This window comes from Episyrphus balteatus, chromosome 4 (genome assembly GCF_945859705.1).
Source record: "Episyrphus balteatus chromosome 4, idEpiBalt1.1, whole genome shotgun sequence".
Classification (NCBI taxonomy): Eukaryota; Metazoa; Arthropoda; class Insecta; order Diptera; family Syrphidae; genus Episyrphus; species Episyrphus balteatus.
This window is the reverse complement of record NC_079137.1, coordinates 68,295,165-68,317,164: the sequence shown is the minus strand read 5'-3', so window position 1 is coordinate 68,317,164 and position 22,000 is coordinate 68,295,165. Positions and strand designations below refer to the sequence as shown.

Below are 22,000 nucleotides of genomic sequence, written 5' to 3'. Positions count from 1 at the left end.
TAATTAAGTCCCTAAAGCACAGCCTCCTAACGAGGGTGAAAGAGTTATTTATTAAAACTAAAAACTTTTATTGAAAATAGGAACAATTAATTAAAATTGAACCACGGTCACCATAACCAAGTTGCTATTCAAAATTCAACTCTAGTAGCGGCGGGAGAACTACTTCTGTTATTGAAGGTTGACGATTCTCTCTTTTCATACAAATCTTACATCTACTTAGTGATATTATTACTTAAAGTAAGTGTGAATCGTATAAAACAAAGAGTAATTTCTTATACATTCTACTAATTCTTAAATAAGATGTTGTTGTTGTTGCTGTCGGTGGTGTGGTGATGGTTGGTACGCTTTATAGTACGGCTGGTACGGTTGCTTCGATTTTATAGTCCGGGCGTACAGTTTTAAGATTGAAGCGATGTATATAGTCCGGGGGTATATATAGGACAAATGTAACACTTCGTTACACACCCCCCTTTCTTACGGAGACGAGAACCTTCTCGTCTATTATAGGTCTCCCTATCGGTAAAGAAAAATAATTCATTATAATTTTTGTATAATTCAGGTTAATAAGGCTGTAATGAAATATTTTTTTTTTTTTTTTTTATATTGTAAATAAAAGTAATTCATATAAATAAAAATAGGTTACTAAAAAAAATGGTTAAGGAAATAATTTTGGAATGGGAATGGATTTGTGGTATTCCCCAAAACGGAGTGAAGCTCGGTTGCCGCTTCTGTTTAACAACACCAAAACAGGTCCCCATGGGCGTTGAATAATGAACTTGCGCTGGCGATGGTGATTCTGTCGCAAGGATATGCCCGCAAAAGGATCAAAAGTTGGTGACGGATCGTTGGGCAATGAGGTAGTTTCCGGTGGTAGGGCTTTAAATTTAAACATTCTTAATTTCTTGCGAGCGCAATGGTGGTGTTTTGGTACGGGTCTGGTCGGTTTCGGTGTGGAGTTTTTCTGCTTCGGAGTGGTCTGGTAAGCGGTTTTCTGGCGACCTGCTGCAGCAACGGCTGGCTTCGGATATTTTCGACGAACTGGTACGGTAGCGGTTGGTTTCGGTTGGCTATGGTGATCTGGTACGGTGGCGGTCAGTTTCAATTGGTGATGGCATTAGGGTGCGGTGGCGGTCGGTTTCGATTGGTTTCGGCGGTACGGTGCGTTAGTGGTTGGCGGTGGTATGTTCTGGTGGTCTGGCGGGGTAACGTTTGCTTTCGGGTTGTTCTTCGGTGGTGGTTGGCTAGTGACAGCGACGGAAGGTTTACGGCTGATATCAGGGCTATGCTTCGACGGCGGTTGCGTTTGGTGGGCAGGTAGGTGCGAAATTACATAGCAGACTGATAAGTTTTCACACTGGTTAGTTTTTCCTATAGTAACGGGTTTGCCACCTAGAAAGACCTGAAAGTTTGCCTGCTTCATGAGATCTACTCCTAAGATCATATCTTCTGTAAGGTTGGGCATGAATGTTGCTTCTCCGTACAATTTAAGGTCTCCAACGGTGAACGTGGCCGTATAGTGTTCAGTGGTCGTAACTGGGTTCCCATTTGCCAGATTCACTGCCTGGTGCTTAAACCTTACAGGTAGTTCTAGTTCTATGAACTGTTGTCTCAATTCATGACCAATTAAGGTTTTCGTAGATCCGGTATCGACGAGGGCTTGATAGGTTCGGTCTCCTACGGTGATCGGCATGAAGTATCGGGGATCTTGATCGGGTGGCGACGTAAGGACAGCTACGGAGTTTCGGCGGCAGTTGCAATTCTTCGTGAGTCTCCCATCCTCACCACAGAAAGAGCAAAAGGGACGGAAGGGTTTGTGGCCTTTTTCTTTGCAGTTCCAGCAGTGAGTTTCCCTGTTGTATGGAACGGTTGCGGTCGGACCACGAGGAAAGGATTGCGCAGGAGGCACTGTTGAAACTGTTGACACTACTGGACGGCTATTGCGTTCGTCATTCTTGATGAATTCAAACTCTTCTGCCATATCCATCAACTCATCTAGAGTGTTGAAATCCCGTCGTCGGATATATAACCTATACTCGGGTCGCATATTGTCGAAAATTCTATCAACATTATCGGCTACGGTTATGTGAGGATGTTGTCGGATGAGGTACTGGATGGCTAAAAGGAAATCTTTCGCTCGCTCACGGGGACCTTGGCGTCTGCGCTTGATTTCATCCTCTAACTTCTGGAGGTACCGGGCTGGTAGGAAATAGAAAATAAAAGCTTCTCTGAAGTCTTCCCACTGAGTGAAACTTTCACTTTTGATTCGCAGCCATTCCAACGCGGTGCCACGGAATAGTTCGGGCAGTGTCCTCAACATGTCATTAGGTGGAATGTTGTAACATCGGGTCAACTCCGTGATTCTTTCGAGGAATTCGAGTGGATTCCCTGTGGAATCAAATCGCAAACCCCACTTGCGAACGGTGTTCATCACTTCGGCCTCATAGCTCAGCGTTAGGCGACTTGAGGAATGAGGCTGCAAAGTTGTTCTGACCGGTTCCAATCCTGTACAAGAGGAAGAATCGTACTGGTTGGGAGGCGCTGGTGGTTTGTTCGTGGCAACGAGGGTGTCGGACTGGGTTCGGCTTGGCTGGTTGTTCTGGACAAGTGGAAAGGCCGGAACTGGAATAGTGGTCTGAATGAATAAAGGAGTCTTCAGAACTTTATTATTAGACACTCCGGCGGTTTCATCTTTAGAAGAATCGACCTCGCTGGCTTCGTCGGAGAGTGCGGCGTCTAGCCTTTTCTCTGTGAGGTTCTCCCAATGTTCACATAAGTTCTGTGTGGAAGCATGTGCCCGTACTTGCTTAAGATGCTGACTGAGACGTTGCCGGAGGACCTGCATGTTTCCATCAGTGTCTAATTTTCGGGCTGCCAGCATCTCAATGAGCTCGGTTTTCTTCATCAAATAGATGAAACCAAGATTTTTGAAGGGATTTCCTTCATCGGACGGTGGTGGTGATAAATCGTCGGGCATGGTGAAGCGGGGGAAGAAAGGTTAGTTGATAAGAACGTAATTGGAATCGGTTTTAGCGGAGGTCGGTGGAACCTGTCGAAGATTTCTTGGTCGGACGGCGGCGGTGAGAATTCGGAAGAATCTTCTAAGGTCCCTGCTCGGGCGCCAATTTGTGATGCTTAATTTTCAAGGGCTGAGGTAAGCTCGCCGGAATCCAAGGTTCGTTCTGAGGAAAGCAATCTTAAAAACTCAGTTAGAGAGAAAACACCGAATTCTTTCCAATTAGTAATGTTCTTTATTCTTTTAGCCCTGATTTTTCAATCGTCAGTTAGACTATCAGTAGAATAAATGTCAATATAAAAAAAACTTTTATTCTAAGGAAAAAGCTCTATCTGAGGTTTATCTGATTATTGAAAAATTGGCCCTTAATCAACTAACTACTTTCTTATTTACAATTATTTATTCTTTCTTTATTTTTCTTTATTTATTATATTTTTTTTTTATTTATTACATAATAATATATCCTAACATGCTCTGAATAGAAAAGCCCTGCCTTGAGTGGGAATTAGCCCAGGCCCAAGGTGATAGGGAATATTCCAAGCACACCTCCTAACGAGGGTGAATAGAGCGCTACCTATAACTCTTGGCGAAAGCCCAGGCTCAAAATGAGTGGGAAGTAATTAAGTCCCTAAAGCACAGCCTCCTAACGAGGGTGAAAGAGTTATTTATTAAAACTAAAAACTTTTATTGAAAATAGGAACAATTAATTAAAATTGAACCACGGTCACCATAACCAAGTTGCTATTCAACTCTAGTAGCGGCGGGAGAACTACTTCTGTTATTGAAGGTTGACGATTCTCTCTTTTCATACAAATCTTACATCTACTTAGTGATATTATTACTTAAAGTAAGTGTGAATCGTATAAAACAAAGAGTAATTTCTTATACATTCTACTAATTCTTAAATAAGATGTTGTTGTTGTTGCTGTCGGTGGTGTGGTGATGGTTGGTACGCTTTATAGTACGGCTGGTACGGTTGCTTCGATTTTATAGTCCGGGCGTACAGTTTTAAGATTGAAGCGATGTATATAGTCCGGGGGTATATATAGGACAAATGTAACACTTCGTTACAATTTTTCGGGATTTTTCTGCGTCCTGCAATTACGTTAGTCTTACAACGGATGTCCTCTATGATAAAAAAAATCTAATGATCTGGATATCCAACATGTTAAACAGTAGTAGAATTGTGTATTTGAAAAATAAAAAAATGTTCCATTTCCTTTCATAAACTGTTCAATTTATTTACATAAAAATATTACACTTTGTATAAATAGTTTTTCTTATTTATTTTTTCTTAAAATAAAATCTCAAATTTATATAAAATGCGAAAGTGCATTATATTGTTTATGAACAAATCTAATTTTTAGTATGTGTGGGTTTATTACATTTATTTGAATTGATTATTATTATTATTGTTTGCTATACACTTTATATATCTATGAATGGTATGTACCTAATTTATTGTAAATGAAATCTCTATATAACTGTACATAAAACTGAATTGTATTTGGCATTAAAGCGTGCTGTAAGTGTTTTGCAAAAACCTGAAGTAACATTAAATTTAACTAAAAAAAATATTAAATAAAATAAAACAAAAAAAAAAAAAAAACAGGAAAGGCAATCATCAACAAAAATATTTAAATAAATTTAATTTAAAAAACGATAAATATATAGCATAAAAAGTATAGTTAAATTTTATTCTATTTTTTAACTGGCCTTTAGCTAATATTTTTCTAAGTTTAAAAAAATTTTGAAGCGTATATTTTTTATGTACACCAAATGCACAGTAATTAACAATATAATTTTAAACTTGTATACATTTTACATTTTGATTAAATTTTATATAAATATTTATTATCTTTTGCCAAAATTTATAGTCATGAAAGAATTTACTGAAGAATATAGCCAACATTATTTTGTTTAAATAAAAATAAACTTAATTTACATTTACAGATTTGTTTAAGTGCGAAGAATATTGCATTTTTACAAAAAAAAAAATATATAAAGCACATGTTTTGAAAGTGGTCCGAAAATTCTTAATCTAAATATTTATTTTTTTTTTCTTATTTGATCTTTGGCATAAATATACACAAAATAAGGAAAACTTATATAATTAAACATGATAGATATTTTCTTTGGCAGTGATTTAAATTTAAATATGTTGATTAAAAGATTTGTGGCTATGAATGTTTACACTGAATTATTGTAACTGCATTAAAATATTTTTTTTTTACATATTTGATATAAGTTTTGATTGTAATTTGAATTATTTAAATTTTTTTTATTTATTTTACTTTAAGTTTAAATATTTTTTTTTTTCTTAAAGGTACACAGTTATTTGAATGATATTATGAAGTTGTTTGGTTGATTTTTAATGAGGAGAATTGGAATAGGAAATGTTATCCGTTTTGTATAAAAGATGTCTTTCAGAAGCTCAAGAAACAAAAAAGGTATAAAATTAACAAAAACTCCTTATCTGATTATTTAAAAGTGAATAGTTAGATAATTTAGCATTAATGCATCTAAAAAGTTTCACATTTGAATTAAAGTTGAAGATATTGGAAACTTAAAGTCAATTTCACAATTTGCACTTAAACTTAGGGAAGGTAGCGCAGTTCCGATTCTTTTTTTTTTCAGGGAATATATAAGTTTCCAATATTGTGGGGACCTTAGGGCTACTTTTATAGTCGAGTAAGTGGTACTTATATGACCCATACCGATCGCTTAAGTATTGCTTTGTTTTGTACATATGTACAGTACCTTATTGCTCGTAAACTAAGGTTATGATTGTGAAAATGGCTCTTGAGTGTCTTTCGAATATGAAAGCGGCCGTTAACTAGGATTTTCTTTGAAAAAATGTACGCTGCCTTGTATAGGGCTGCTATTGCGATAGCTGCTTTTAATCACTCTGCTCTTCCACTGAGCACAGAACAGTTGCTATTACTCTTCAATATAGGTGCTCACTGCTCAGTACAAAACCTTACTCTTGCTCTTTGAAAATTATCTGCTCTTTTGTGAGCATTCATTGTTTCTGTTTTTCGTATCTAATGAAATTAATGATGAAAAAACAGAGATGTCGTTTGTGGAGAAGAGTTTAGGAAAAAGTGACTGAATGGTATTAATGTGAGAAAATTGTTTTAGAGAGAGATTGGTCTTTCGTCTTTCTTTGTAAGCTAAAATAGCTAAAGTGAAATCTTAAATAAGAACTTGGTACAAATTTAGTAATTGGTAGTGAAATCGAAATGAGATTTATCCATTCCATATTATTTATGAAGGTGATTTCACACTTTCGTTATATAAGTTTCTTTTTCTATTTTATATTTTATTAATTGCTGCTCACTGCTATCACTGCTCTTTGAAAATCGCTCTTAAGGACACCCCTAGCCTTGTCATCGATTCGCCTGAAAATGAAGACTGCTAATTATTGGCTATTACCTGCATAGGTTTTTAGCTATTTATGAGTTTTATTAATTTAAAATTTTTTTGCTAACCGCTTGAACTCTCTTTTCTTAGCCTGATGTCCTTCTGACTTGATAGATGAAGTTTTAAAAAAGCTTTCAAGATGCTTTGCTAATCTGAGATGCCAAACTGGTAAAATATAAAAAAATATGCAAACAGTTTCTTTTTAGAACATTTTTTGTTGGTCGAATAAAAACAGCATATTTCCTTAAAATTATGGCAAAGCGCAATAAGAGATGGTAACTGCAATTTCCTTCCTAGTATAATGACAACACCATTTGTAAGTTGAGTGAAAAAATTACTGGAAAGTTGTCACTTCTGTAAATGAGAAAATTGTCCTTCTTTCGAAAAAAAAACTTTTCTGCTAGCGATTTTCAATGAAACGCACTTTTGAGTATATACCAATGCAATTCCCATCTTTTTTTTTCAGAAGATCTAAGCCTTAACATCTTTTACCTTTAAATTTGACTCTAAAACTTGCATTTCCACAATTTTCTTTAAAGCTTCTCTAGAACTTCCTTAAAGAATGAATATACTTCGGATTGTTTATTCTTTTTTCAATTTTGATATTGCAATTGATGGTGTAAATAATATTTTGTGCTTTCCTTATACATTATTCTAAATACTTAAAAGTTAAATTCTCTTATTTACAAATTGTATATTATATAACTTATAAATATAAATTTCTTACATGTTACATCTATAATGCTATCTGTTCCGTACTTGACGCAATTGATTGATTATCAATAGCGACAGTTTTTAAGTAACTTACCCTCGTCGTCTGCGTCACCGTTGGTGCTAAAACTTTACCATGTTGTTCTGCTTCACTTTCTTCATCAGCAAATTGAATATCATCTAACTCATAAAAATCTTGTAAATCACTTGGCGACTTCACTACAGATGTCTCCTTTTCTGAATTATTACTATCCGTAGATCTTCGAACTACCTTATCATGATTATTATCTCTCTGCGATCGATTTCTTCGTACACCCAAAATTGGTGTACCTTCATGAGAAACTGATGCTGCAGCAGCTATTGATTTCTGGATAAGAACATTTTTCATATTTGTCTCGGAGGGTGATCGAATTACTTTAGCTAGACTACTACTTTGACTTTGTTCAAATTCGGGTGTTTCAGTATTACTTCCCGGACTAAGAGTTGTATTGGATCGTGGAAGAATTTCCTCATAAATAGGTTCAGGTGTTTTATTTGCTTCATCTATATTCGTTTCCTCATCCATTGGAGGAATCCACACTAAGTATGCCGGATCCATGCCAAGATAAGAACCCGGCGCTGCTCCAGCATTAATAACATCATAATCATAATAATCTAGTTCAAAATCTTCTGGATTGCCCAAAGAAAATTCTGATCCAGGTCGGGCAAGTAGTTTCCGACGATTTTGTTTTTCTTTGCTTTCTTTTGGATTGGTTGTACGAATTGTTGCTCTACTTACTATACTTGCTGCTGGCGAATAACATCCCTGAAAACGTAATTAAAGGGAAATAATTTTTAAATTTTGCTTTGGAGTAAACTTGGTCAATTTCAATGCAAATCAAGTTTTTCGCTTGTCTGCGAGTTTGATGGAAACAATCTATCAACTCTCGATAGGAATTTCTTCCAGAGTTTCAACATTTAAGTTTAGTGCTTGTAATTCAAAGCCCTTAGACTCAGATTAAAAAGTGACAACCACGAAAAAAATTGAACTGCCTTACCATCCATAAACTTAAGTGTTGACTTTAAACCGGCCTTAAGTGACACTTTGTATGTTAAAATCATACGAACTGAATTGCCGCCCCTTAAATTAAGTGGCGCGTGGGAAATTGACCCCGCCAATACTCGCCAGTTATTGCGAGATAAAAAGAACAGAGAAAGTGTCGGTAAGGAAGTACGTAATAACAGGGATAAGATAGAAATTTGGGAAATGAGAAGTTGTGAAAAGGTGAAATGTCAAGTTCCAAGGACGTTGGCTTGCCAAACTACTTCACAGTCAACACATAGGGGCCCGGGCGGCATGACAGAGTGTTCATATCGGGTATTTAAGTGTCACTCACTTGAAACTGGCCCTAAGTGACAAAATGTAAATATGCACTGCCTTACCATCATTAAACTTAAATATACACTGCAAAACTGACTTTACATGTTGATAAAGATCCTGACCATGGACGCCCCGATAAAGACTATCACTTAATTGCGATTCTAACAATTTTGCTTCCATAAGGTCTTACAGAAGCAACAGTACCATTCTATAATATTATATAGAAGCAAAATTGTTATACGAGTGTTGCTCATAACAAATTGTTATACAGAGCTCCTAGCCATCAATTTTGCTCCTATAAAGCTTAACAGAAGCTAAAAAAAATACCTATAAGGCTTTATAGAAGCATAATTGTTTATGAGGCTATCAAACAATATTTGCATTGAAATTGACCGTTATTTGCGGTATTTATTACCAACCACTCACATTCGTCAATGATGCTGATATACTTTTTGTATCTAGTTGACTAAATCGATCACTGCTGTCTCGGACTGAATGCGATCGTATTGATGAACACTCAATGGAGTCATCGTTTGGTGAAAGGCTGCTTTTTCTTTTTAACGTTCCATCGTCCCGCCTGTCGGGATATTTGGAATGTTTACTAAGGCGTAAGGATGTGCTAGCAGATGAACTCACTCCTGATAACATTGATGCTGAGTCCTTCTGATCCTCGGGGCTATTTGTTGTCAGACTGTCTTCAGTATTGATCTCGTTACGTAATGTCACTATGCTTGAATTGCTACCCATTTCATCACTGTCAAAAAGGATAAAAAAAATAGTGAACTTTTGTATTGCAAAAATGTATAAAAAGACAAACCATTTCGTCAGTAATTCGGTATCATTCATTTCGGTTTCTTTAGCTAAATTTTCAGCATCTATACTTTCTCTCAGAATTGAATGTCTCAATTGTCTTTTAGGTCGAATTTTTACCAAATATATCACTTCTGACAGAAGTGTTGTTGTCGAAACTGCTCTAGAAGGTGGATTATGAAGTGATCCCATGGAAGTCATGGGAGTGTGTACGGGGGATGTATGATCATGTCTTTCACTTATAGCCAGATGATATTTCCTATATCGCACAATATATTGGGCTCCTGTTTAAGTTAAACAGAAATAAGTATTTATTTTAAAATGTTTGTTATATTTGACAAACCCAAAAGTGCACTTATTAAAATGATAATGCTTGCAAATATAACAGCTGACAAATGTACTAGGGTAAAATTAGTTTTCATTTTAGCCTGGATCACAGCTCGACTTCGTATAACAATTTTATTTGTTTGATTTGTTGGTTCTAGAAATTGGAAGAAGTCATTAAAAATTGATATTTTCTTGGTTATAATTTTAATTTTTGTATTAGCTCACGTATCTGTTCGATATTTGCTAGAAATCCTCCTGTACATGATGCTTCAATTAGATTACTATCTCCAGAATAAAATTCAACTAAAATATGTTGACCTGTTGATTCCCATGTTGATTGTGTTATATCATCATTGCTTATTAATTCAGTTAAAAGTGCTGAAGATAAAGATGGTCCATCTCGGATCTTTATGTATTGGCTAACGCATGGCAGGCGGAGGAAACTTATATCGAATGAAATTGTATCGTCACCATCAACCTAAGAGAAAAAAAAATATTTTTGATAAGTAAAAAGTTGTCTAAGAATTGTAAAAACAAGTCGGATTAGTACCAAAAAATAGAAGAAAGACTTCTTCTTGTCTTTAATTTTATTTTATTTTTGTTTTTAAATTATCTATTACGTATTTTTAAAATCGTATTTCGTTGCTAAAAGTTAAGTGAAAAGACAAGAAGACCAAGCAATTTGATATAAAATGGCTTGATTTGCCGGAACTTTTATTTTTAATTAATAAATTTGAAGCTACACATTAGGGTGTCCGTTATTTCCCAAAGTGATGTTTTCGGGGGAGACACCCCCTAGATCGAAAGTCAGGGCCTAAATAAGGGGAATTAAGCAAAAAAAATTTAAATTTTTTTTTGAAATTTTTGCCGTTTTTATAATAAATAAATATTATTAAATACTTTACCCTTTCTTGTTTGCAACTTTTTTTATGTAATTTTTTGGGCGAATAATTTTTAAACAAAATTCAATAAAAATATTGTAAACATATCTTTTGTAGTTCGAGAAAAATAAATTTAAACGTATAAAAACGGCAAAAATTTCAAAAAAATTTTTTTGATTTATTCACAAATTTTTGAATGCAATATTTGAAAAGAATTAAAAACCAATAAAACTGCATTTAAAATTGTGTGATAGGTGAAAGCAAAAACTACGAAAACAGCTAATAATTTCAAAAACCGAAATAGAATATAAAAAAATTTTTTAACGGGAAATTTTGAATGTGATCTTTTAAAGTAACTGTTTTCCAACCAGAATTATCAAACATTAAAAAAAAATATGATTTAACTCGAGACAAAAAAAATTTTATGTATGAGTTAAAAATTTCCCATACAAATTTGTATGGGGAAAGTATGACCCTAGAGCACGGGTTAATGACCTCCAAAAAATTTTTTTTTGCTAAATTCCCCTTATTTAGGCCCTAAACTTTCGATCTAGGGGGTGTCTCCCCCGAAAACATCACTTTGGGAAATAACGGACACCCTACTACACATGGATAGGAATAATTTTATTTTTTGGCTCTAAATTAAAAAAAGTTTTTCAAGAAAAAACATTGAAAATTTTATTTCGACCATTAAAAAGACTGAGTCGAAAAATAAAATTTGCATTTATTACCGAGATTTTTAAAGCAAAACCATAAAAAAAATAAACAAGTTATCAAAAAATCCTACGCCTGAATCTAAGAGATTCAGTTCAAATTTGAAAACAATAGGACGGATAGCTTTTGAGATCTCGATGGTAGGTACTAGGTCAAAAATTAAGGTTCGAGATAATAGAGCAATAGAAAGAGAGTCGACCGCTCGCAGTGGCTCAACCAGTCTGTCAAAAAATGCCTTTAACTTGACCAAATTTCAGTGTTTCGATACGCAACAGGTCTTCAAATCTTCTTTACAGTGCAGAGTTTATAAAATAAATAACTAAAAAAAAAAATAAAATGAAAAATAAATTTCTAGGGTGGCCAGACCATTTTATTTGCAGAAGATGACTTGTAGAAATTGATAAAAAAAATTGTGCAGCTTATATCGTTTTTTTTTTTTAATTTTCTGAAAAATTACTCAACTTGTTATTATAAAAAAAACCTGATATTTAGCCAGTGATTTGAGTAGTAACTTTAAGAAATTCGGTTTAAACGTTCAATTTCTGATGGTATCATGGTATTCAAGACTAAAATTATTCCATGAATATATTTGGTTGAAAAATGGTACCTCAAATAGAGGAGAACAAGAAAAATTGGCCAAAATTACTATCATTAACGAAAATTATGCTATTGAATACTTTAAATATTAGAAGTAAGTTTTCGACATCAATATTAATTTAATCAAACAGAAAGAACTCGATTATCAGCTTGGATTTCAAGTGATACAAAACATCACTAAACAGAGTCGTAGCAAAACGCGTGCTTACGTTGCAGAAATGTCTTACTCAAGTGTTTAAAATTTTCCTGAATTCGACAATTTTAAGAAGTCTAGCCCGGCACTTTTGAAAATTTTTCTCCAATTGAACACAATTGAGCATCAAAAATTAGTAAAAAAGCCGGACGGAATCTCGACAACTTTAAGAGTGGTGCATGGCAGTTTTGTATATTTGTCTTCATTAAAACACAGTTGAGCGGAACCTAGTCGAGTGAAATTTTATAAAACAACTTCAGCTTTTACGAAACTTAAATTTTCAGGAAATTTGGATTTTTATTCACTCTAATGGAACCAAATTTTATGTAATTCGGTAAAAAATAACTTTTATACCATATTTCGTCTTGATGTACAATGAAAATGAAGAATCAAAAGAATGTATGCAAATATATTTCAATGAAAGAATTTTACATTGGCTTAGAGCCTGAACTACATCAAAACACAAAGTCAAAAAAGTACAAAAAAGTAAACACGATATTTTTTCTTCTTCCCCCTAGTAGCTTGTTTGTTTATCTCTCTTTCATTTTCAAAAAGTATTCGATTCAAAAAGCTTGAACAAGACCAAGCTTTCAATTTTCACAAAGTTTTAAAAACAAATACACTCAAACAATATTTTATATCCTTTCTGTAAGGAAGCTTTTCGATCACATAGTTCCTGTCATTTTGCGAAAAAAAAGCTCTTTTGACAAAGAATTGAAATTTCAAAAACAGTCGATTAACTATAAGTCGTAGTTCCTTTAGGTCAAATTTTCCTCTAACTCAAATTTTTTTACCGTTTTTAATGAAACCGACTGCAGCAAAAATATTAAATAGATTCCTCTTAGTCGAATTTCCCTCTAACTCGAACTAATTTTCGTGTCCTGTGACGATTCGACTAAGATGGAGTTGACTATAATTTGTTTACTTTTTCAATTTTTTTTTTATTTGAAATTAAAAACTTCAAAAACAAAAGAGCTTTTTTTTAACCCTTTCGGACCCAGCGTTACTCTCACGTAACATTTTTTTAAAAATTCGTAAAAAATATTAAATTAAACAATTTCTTAGGTTACGATGGCTTAATTGAAGGATAATAATGCCTAGTTACTGAATTATTACAAAAAGCTAGTCAAATATCATACCTTTAATTTTTTTTTTATCGAGAAAGGGACTGAAATTCAGATTTTTTTTTTTTGCAAAAAAAATTTTTTTAATATACAGGGTGTCCCAAAAGTAATGGATCAAACGAAGTATGCTGATAGGCCAGCTTTAGGGCTCTCAGAATTTGGTATCTTGTTCATCCCAAATCCTTACGGTTTTTGATTAAATGCAGTTTTTGTGAAATTTCGATAAATCCCGACTTTGCAACAGTATTTTGCTTCCTCCGCTCATAATAGATTTTTGTTTTTTACAATTCTTTCACTAAAACATTGCCTAATAACAAGAAATAATTAATTAATCAAAATATTTTTTATTTCATTCGCCATTTTGCTGCAAATTAATTAACAGTTCCATGTTTTATAAAAACTCAATTTCTTACTTTTATTTCAGAGCAACACCCTGAACAAATTTTTTATGGTGTGACCCTGGTTTATTATTTTGAAAACTTGCCGTGTTATTGCAGATTTCAAAAATGTATAAAAGTTTCCAAAGTTGAAGTTAGAACTAAAGATATTACAATTTAAAAGAAAAAAAGATATAAAAAATGTTAATGCAGAAAGTGTTTTGTTTTTTTGCTTAGAAGAAGTAGCATACATTATAGTTTCATAAAAAGTTATTTTCTCAGTTCTCCGACTTTTTTGGTGGTAATAGGCAGTGCATATTACTTACATGTAACATGAGAAAAACACATTAGTTTTGCTATTTATTATTTTGGAAAATAACTTTTTGCTGTTCATATTTCTTAGTTATGATGTTTTTGACTTGGGTTCGAAAGGGTTAATTAATTTTTTTCCAATAGATGTCAGGTAAATATACATGTGATTTTTATATTATATTTTGAGCTTTTTTTTACTTTTTTGTACTTTTTTGACTTTGTGTTTTGATGTAGTTCAGGCTTTATACAAATTTACAAAAAATATTTTAATACACAAAAAAACGGCAAAAAACGGAATCAAATAAATGATTAATGATAAAAAAAAAAAAACAAAACTTGCAATGGATAAAATAATGTTTTTTCAAGTCTCATGGTCTCATTTAAAAGCTTGAATGCTTTCCTTTGAATTGTTGGTAAAAACATAAAAATACATACGATTGTATCATCGCTATCTGTCAATAAATTGTAATTCATTTTTTTTTTAATGTTAAGTTAACAAGAATCCAGAATTTAAAGAAACCGTACGGATTTTATGTCCTTATGTCCTTATGTCCAAATTCAATATAACTAATTTGTATTCCTTCCATAACATCAAATTTATCACTGTCATTGTTTTTTTTCTCTCAATTGAACTCCAGACTGTAATAAACAGACACTGAAATTAATATTTCAATTCACTCTTTTGTTCGTCTCTTGGTAATGGCTGTTGTGAAAATGCTTTTTTCGCAGTTAGTTTTATAGTTGGACACAAGTTCACTAAAATGTAAATGAAATATTTGTCCTTAATCAAAAATCGTGACATTAGAGATACTCAAAAGAAAAATCTTTTTTCTAGACAGGAACAAGATAGCCTTCATTTGAAATTACTTAAAGCGTGTATTTGATACAAACTAAACGTTAAAAGAACAACACAAAACATAAACCATTCATCCATATAAAAAAAAATTAACTTTCAAAAGATGACTCTTTATAAACTCCATTGACTTTTTGTCTACAAAATGCATATTCACTCTGTTTCTGAGTTCTTTTAAAACTCTATACAACAAACACAGACACCATGTCTCATCCATTCTACAAGTACTTTGAATTCTCTAGAGTTTCTGTTTCTGCTACTTTGGCTGCCACTTTCACATACATATCCTAATGTAAACTATCTCCTGTATTAACATCCTTGCCGGAAATGAAGGAACTTTTTTTTGCCAAACAAAAATATGAAAAACTCTATATATTGTTTGCATCCTGTTGTTTTGCTTTAAAAAAAAAAAAAAAAAAAAAACTAAAAAGTAAATAAAGATAACAAGAGTTAATATAAATTCATCCTTTTCCTTCTTTCCTTAAGGATTAAAAAAAAAAAAAACTCTTTCATATATCTATTTATCTTCTCTCTTTTTATAACATTTTTATTAAAAAGTTGTTACAAAAAAAAATAAAACTCAACAAAAAAAGCTAGTTAACCAAAAATTTTCCAGATAACTTTTCCCATTTGGGAAACTCTATCAAATCCCTAATCGAGTACACCTCCTCTATATAACTTTCCACCTGGTAATCAGATTTATACTTCGAAGCATCATCATCATCGTTGTATATGCCCTCTTGTGCCAACAGAGTCTATAAACTCGAAACTCTATCGTTGGTCTTTGTCGATTTATATACAAGACCGTATAAAGTCGTTTCAGTACCTAAATCTACCTCTTTCCTTTTAAAAATTGTCAATAAAAACGAAAAAGTTTAGTATAGTTGAACCAATTTATAGTCCTTCCGGTTCCCCATTTTTTTTTTTTTTTTATTTTTTTTTCAATCCCATCCACACCTTTTTAATGGAGTGCAAAATAAAAATAAAACTATTTTTTACTTAACGACTTTAAGCTAAAGGACATTTAACGTCCTTTTTTTGCGTTGTTGTTGTGTGATTGTCTTTTGTCCTTTTTTCTTATTCTATTACCTAAAGACGAAGCGACGCACATTAAACTTATAATTATCGCGTTGTCGCCAGGGAGCAGAACCTTTTTGTGGTGGAGAATTGCGACGACAACAGTCATCTCCGGAAGGACACTTAATTGTATTAAAAATTCTCAAACTACCCATCGTCCTTATACAAAACCCGGATATTGTCCAAGCAGTTACCCCAGAAATAAGGGTAGTTGTTTGACACTTCTTCTTCTAAATCAGTTACCCAAGACGCCTTAATGCGATTTTTATCGTTTGGAAAGTCAAATACAATCGGTCGGTATATGGAGCAAGGGGATTTGTATTTCGTATGGGGAAGAACAATATCCTTGTAATTTGAATGTGTGGCATTTTTTCCGGTCATATGGAAAATATTTTGCAAACATTTTGGGGATTCTTAAAGTCAAAGAAAAGAAGGAAGAGACAGAAAGAAAAAAAAAAACATAAATCGACGACATAATTCTTTCTTGAAGGTGGCGATAGACTGGTGGTATAGTACACAAGGGTACATTTTTCCCAAAAAAAAAGAAAGCAAAAAAAAAAGTTTGAAAAAGAATCACTTTTCAATTCAAACCAGCTCAGCTCAATTCTCCATAATACCATCCAACCCCAAAGCCCCATCAGCGATATAGAAAAGGACCACATTTATATAAATTTTTCTTAGAAAAAAAAAATCTCAATTTAATAAATTTAAAATGTTTTTAGATTAGAGATGTTCTGCTGGTGTACTCACTTGAATTAACCAAAATGAACGCCCAGGACAGCTCTGTGTTGCTCCAGCAATAATACGCTTTGGCTTTGACGATCCCAGATGAACTATGCAGCCACACCGGCAACCAGGACCGATTTCCTGTGAGACATCAGTGCGATTTGCTGTTGAGGATTTTCCTGTTGATTCGTAGATACAATCCCAAGTGTCTGCTATAGATTTCCCACATTTTTCCGTTTCAACCGAAGGACCCTTCAGGAAGGATGGTACAAAAGTACATATGTATGTATTAGTTAGTTTACCAGGAAGAAGTTGAAAAAAAAAGAAAGAATAGAAGATAAATTTAAGTTTGTAAGTGTGTGTGTTTGTATGGACGACAAATTGAAAAATAAGTAGATTAAGGGCTTTGGTCCTTAAAAAGAGGTTAAGTGTGTTGAATTTTTTTTTTTTATCCTTGTAAGAAAGTGTATTGAGCGAATCACACAATCAATGGATGTATTATTCGAATGTTTATCTCTCGGTGATATTGTTGATAAAAGAATTTCGAATCGTATCGGTTTTGTTATTATTGTTGTTGTTGCTGAATCGTTATCAAAGTATTCTCTATATTCTATATACTTCTTTTATAACGTCCGCGCTGTTTGTTGTAATGGAGATTTCTTACAGATTGTATACCTACTCTACTATCTACTACTTTGTTTGGAAAGAGTGGTACTATAAAAGTTGAGTTTAGATTTTATTTCTCAATTTCCGAATTCAAATAAAATTTAGAAAAATAAATAGATTTTACTTCGATGGTTCCTCCTTTTTATCTCTTCTATGGTGTTGTATTTGAAAGAATAACAAAAGAATTTTATGGAAAAAGAGGGGAGACTTTAAGGCGATAGGTGCTTCGATTCGATTTACACAGAATTATGTGATTTGGCTTGAGGGTGGAGAAGAAGACTATGTTTAGATAGTGTGTATAGAGATTATGGGAATAGGGAATTGTATATTTTAAGTATTTATTTAAAGGAAGAACTATTGTAGTTAAAGGGAAGAAATATATAGATGGAATATTTTATTGTACAAGTAGTTTTGGTACTTATGCACACTCAAATATTTTATTTCATTAGAAAAAGTACCTGTCTTCAGCTTGAAATTGTTCCAATTTGAAAAAAATCGGAAGTGGACATATTTAAGTAGGTACTTTTGTTCATATTTATACTTTGTTTATTTTTTATTTTAATTTAATTTATGAATATTTTGAATGATATTTCTATATTTATGGCAGTTTATATACAATGTGGTCGAAAAAAACTATACAACTGCGTTACTTTATCGAAAATTTCAGTTTTATTTATTAAATATTATTATAAAAAAAACTTCTCGTTGAATATCAAACTATAATTAAAACGTTAAGCCTTCCATAAGGTAAAACCACAGAAACATTAATTTAAATTAAAATATTCTTAACAGCTTATATCTCTGCGTTAACAATAATAACTTACAAACATCAAATTTCCTAAAACCGAATAAAAAAAGCCAACAAAATATGACAGTATTTCAAATTATGACAGTAAATCACATGAAGTTAAGACATTTTTACTAATCAAAAGCCCAAATATTATCAGAAATGCAATACAAAACTGGGGAAAAAACGTAACGCAGATGTAATCTTTATACCAGAGCAGTATCTTACCTACAAAAAATGTGTACTTTCATAAAGTTGATACTTCTAGAATAGTAAACAAAAAAAAAAAAGAAAAGATTTAACGTAGAATAATTTACTTATAAATACCTTTAAATTAACAAATAATCTAGAATGTATTCATAAAATTATTAATCAATTATTATTTTAAAAACTGAATTCCATTAATCTATATGAAATTTGTTGAACATAATAACTTAAAAATGGATCTTAAATAACTGCTTTACCAATTTATTCTTTTTGGTAATATAGTAGAATAGTAACAAAGTTGTTAATATCTTTTGTATGTAGTAAATATGAACCTAGTTAAACACCAAACAGCAAAAACGTTATCACTAACAAAACTGTAAGCATAAAACTCCTGTAGAAGAATAACAATTATACAAATTTCGTCAGCAGCGGTCACTTAGTAAACATTCGCATCTCTTTCAGCTACTTTGAACTTGAAGTCAAACAAAATGAGTTTCATTAAATTTAACTACATTAACTTTTAGTTTTTTTTTTCACATTGTAACGCACTGATACAATGTAAATTATTTTGTATTTATTTTAATATGATATGGTAAATAAATATCGATTGAGATCGGGATATAATTGAAAACTGGTCAACAATCTTCAAGTACAATAAGATACATAAGATATTAAGTGAAATTTTTCTTTATATCATGAGAATAATGCTCTATAACTTCCATTTTTTGTATGAAAAACAACTACGTTACTAAGACAGACCACAAATGTTACCATGATTTGCGAACAATTCAAACAAAATTTGGGTTATTTTCACATTTCAGGCATTTACATAGTAGTATTATCGCATCACCATTACGTATTAAAAACGTTTCTATTCTATATGGATTCATTTTAAGTAACGGTGTCAAGTTTGTTTCTATGAATTTTCAAAGTTTAAACTTCAAAGGTCACTGGGGCGTATGTGGAACATTTTTTTATTCAACAAATTAATTATTTATTGACAAAATTTTTCTTTTGCTTAGCAAATGATAAAATCAGTTCATTTTTCTGGACCACTTTTTTACTATTAATATTGTGTAGTGAATTTTTTAATATGAAGTGCTTTTTTTTGTCTACTTTTCAGGTAACAATTAAAACAAATTGTTTTTTTAAGATGCTTTTGATAACAAACTTTTTAAAGACGTTTTTAGTTGTGATATAAAAAACTAGAATACTTCTATCTGAAATTAATGTGATAAAAAAGGAAATATATTTCTCTTGAAATTATGAGAAACCGAATACTAGGCAAAAAGACCTTCAAGCTAACAGAGTCGAAGGTAAGAGATTTGATCACTTTTCTCAATGAGACAATGACGTTTTCTCCCATAAGCGAGTCTTCTAGCATTTTCTGCAATATGAATACAATTCGTTAACCTAGCGTTCTTTAATTTTAAAACCTTAAAAACATTTACATCAGGATACGCGAATTGTGGTATTGAAATGGCGCATCTCAGAACAGTTTCAGCTAAGATTTAACTATTTTTAAAGCATATTTTCTTTCTTAAGTCACACCCTTGGATACCCAGAAGCTTAAGTGAGTGAAAAAACTTATATTGCTTTAATTTAATTTCACCAACGGCTGTTTTAAACATGCACCTATTTATTAGAGAACTTCTTGTTTATTACGAAACAATGAACCTCCTGGCAACCACCTTGGTAACCTAAAAACTAATCAATATTCCTTGCATTCCTGGAGTTTACTTTTTTCTTTTCCGATAAATTTCAGTTGTTATTTTCATTCGGCATTTATAGGAAGCAAGTTTTGAAAGAGTCCTCAAATAGACTTCTTTAAAAAATTAATCAAATCTAAATCGTATTTAATCTTCTTCTTCTTATCAAAATGCCTCCAAAAAAAGGTAAAAATAAAAAAGGCAAAAAAGACAAAGTTGAAAAGGACAAACTCACTCAAGTAGATAGAACATTCTACGAACTAACAATAACCGATTTGAATAATAAGCTATCCCGTTTGCGGACACATTTAGCTAAAACCGATGAAATCAATGAAGATTTAACTGAAAAACTTCGCCAGCTAAACGAAGACCGAACTGATGTTACAGCTCATTTAGATCGAACGTTAGTGGAAAAAGTCGAAACAATTCATGAACTTGATGAACGTTTGACAGAATTATCTAAAGTTCGTGATTCAGAGAATTTGGCATTTACTGAAAAAATCAAAGAATGGGAAACTAAATATAAATCCATGCATGAACAATTGACATCCGAGATAAAGCTGTTGAATGGAAAGCTAAATTCTTTGGAAGAATTTCGTGTTCAACGTGATCTTCTTTTGGCGAAATTTGATGAACAGGAACAAGATTTAAAAGAACATCAAAGAATGCACAAAGAAGCTGTCTATGGAATGGAGCAGAAGGCTATCATTGAAAAAGATGCTCTCAAGAAAGAGGTTGAACACAAACTTTTGCAACTTTCTGAAGACTTTACAAGATCAAGTGAAATACGTAACGCTGGATATACACGACGTCTGATTCGAGAAAACATCTCTTTGACCAAGGAAATTGATAGTTTGATAACTTCCCAACTACGAATGATGCAAGAACACAACGAGGCTAAAGCTAAAACCAAACGTTTGGACGAAGAATTCAAAGCCAACGAAGAAATGAAGCAACGTCTTATTCTAACTTGTCAGAATAAAATCGAAATCATCGAAAAACTTACAACTTCCTATGAAAATTTAAAAGTTAAATACATTAATTTGCAGAAATATCGTAAATTGTATGAAACTTCTGTGAAACGTGATATCTGCGATAGATTCACCTACAATGATTTGGCAAATAAGTTGAGAATTTTGAAGCAACGCGTTGATACTTTGAAGAATGAAAAAGTCAAACTAATCGGAATGCATCAACAACATGAAAATGAAATTATTAATTTGCGGGAAATTATTAAAAGCATTCGAAATACCGTCCAAGTGGCTATAGATGAAAAACAACCTGTTGAGGGAATCTCACGTAAAAATCTTCTATGTGAGTTATTAGCTATTCTTGCATCGTATTCTGAAGCTCCAGTTGATGTTAGATCTGTGGCAACTATGTCCTCGGAAATATCAACTTATCGACCTGGGAAAATGGGTTTTCTTCAGCGTTCTGCATCGAATTTGTTGGACATTTTCAAACGAGAAGCACGAAAAATCGCCTCAGCTGAACGTATTTCACCAGAATTCAAACAGAAACAGCTTGATGGAAAGATACTACCTCGAGCTCGTAGTGTTGATGGGGATACATTGTTAGATGTTGAATATGGATCAACTTATTATATGTCATCAACGGCTGATGAACTTGGGATACCAGTCGAAGAAGAAAAGGCAGAGGATGATGAAGGTGCTGATTATGGTTCTTCGTCTACTGGTGAAACTACTTCTTCGGTGCAGCAACGTTCACAGCTAAGTATTGATGGTTCAGTAAAAGATCCGTCATTAAAGTCTTCGGAATATATTGATGGAGCATCATTGTCAGCAGAAGCTATTGCCGAGGAAGAAGATTTCGAAGGAGAAGATGAGGATTCTATTAATTTGTTTTATTAATTTTTGTCAGCTAATCAAACATATTTTGTCCATCTACCTTTTTTGAAGCATTTATTAAATAAACCTTTTTAAAAACTAATTTGATATGCATTTTTATGATAGAAGTTAAATCTACTCTGTTGTAAGGTAAGATTTCAAGGTTTACTGCTCTGCTGTTTACTATTCTCAGTTTGTAATTTCGACATAGTTGGCTTTGAAAAATTCTTACTTTTTTGTAGGCATCGTAGAAATATGATTGAAGCGTTATATAAAAGGTGAAATA

The 22,000-nt window shown here is 32.7% G+C and overlaps 2 protein-coding genes across 2 annotated transcripts in view; one reads left to right on the top strand and one right to left on the bottom strand.

The window, feature by feature from the left end:
* Positions 1–7,172: 7,172 nt before the first annotated feature.
* Positions 7,173–22,000, bottom strand: part of LOC129918620 (uncharacterized) — a 56,201-nt gene continuing 41,373 nt past the window's right edge. The window contains exons 5-10 of the mRNA XM_055999241.1: positions 16,523–16,750; positions 9,870–10,122; positions 9,661–9,798; positions 9,325–9,601; positions 8,934–9,261; positions 7,173–7,952 (exon numbers count right to left, since the gene is read on the bottom strand). Coding sequence (XP_055855216.1) covers positions 7,173–7,952; positions 8,934–9,261; positions 9,325–9,601; positions 9,661–9,798; positions 9,870–10,122; positions 16,523–16,750 — 2,004 coding nt within the window. The remainder of the gene's footprint in view (positions 7,953–8,933; positions 9,262–9,324; positions 9,602–9,660; positions 9,799–9,869; positions 10,123–16,522; positions 16,751–22,000) is intronic.
* Positions 19,922–21,817, top strand: LOC129918621 (cilia- and flagella-associated protein 157). The gene has a single exon (XM_055999243.1). It carries the CDS (start codon positions 20,038–20,040, stop codon positions 21,736–21,738), a length of 1,701 nt encoding a protein of 566 aa, XP_055855218.1. The 5' UTR covers positions 19,922–20,037; the 3' UTR covers positions 21,739–21,817.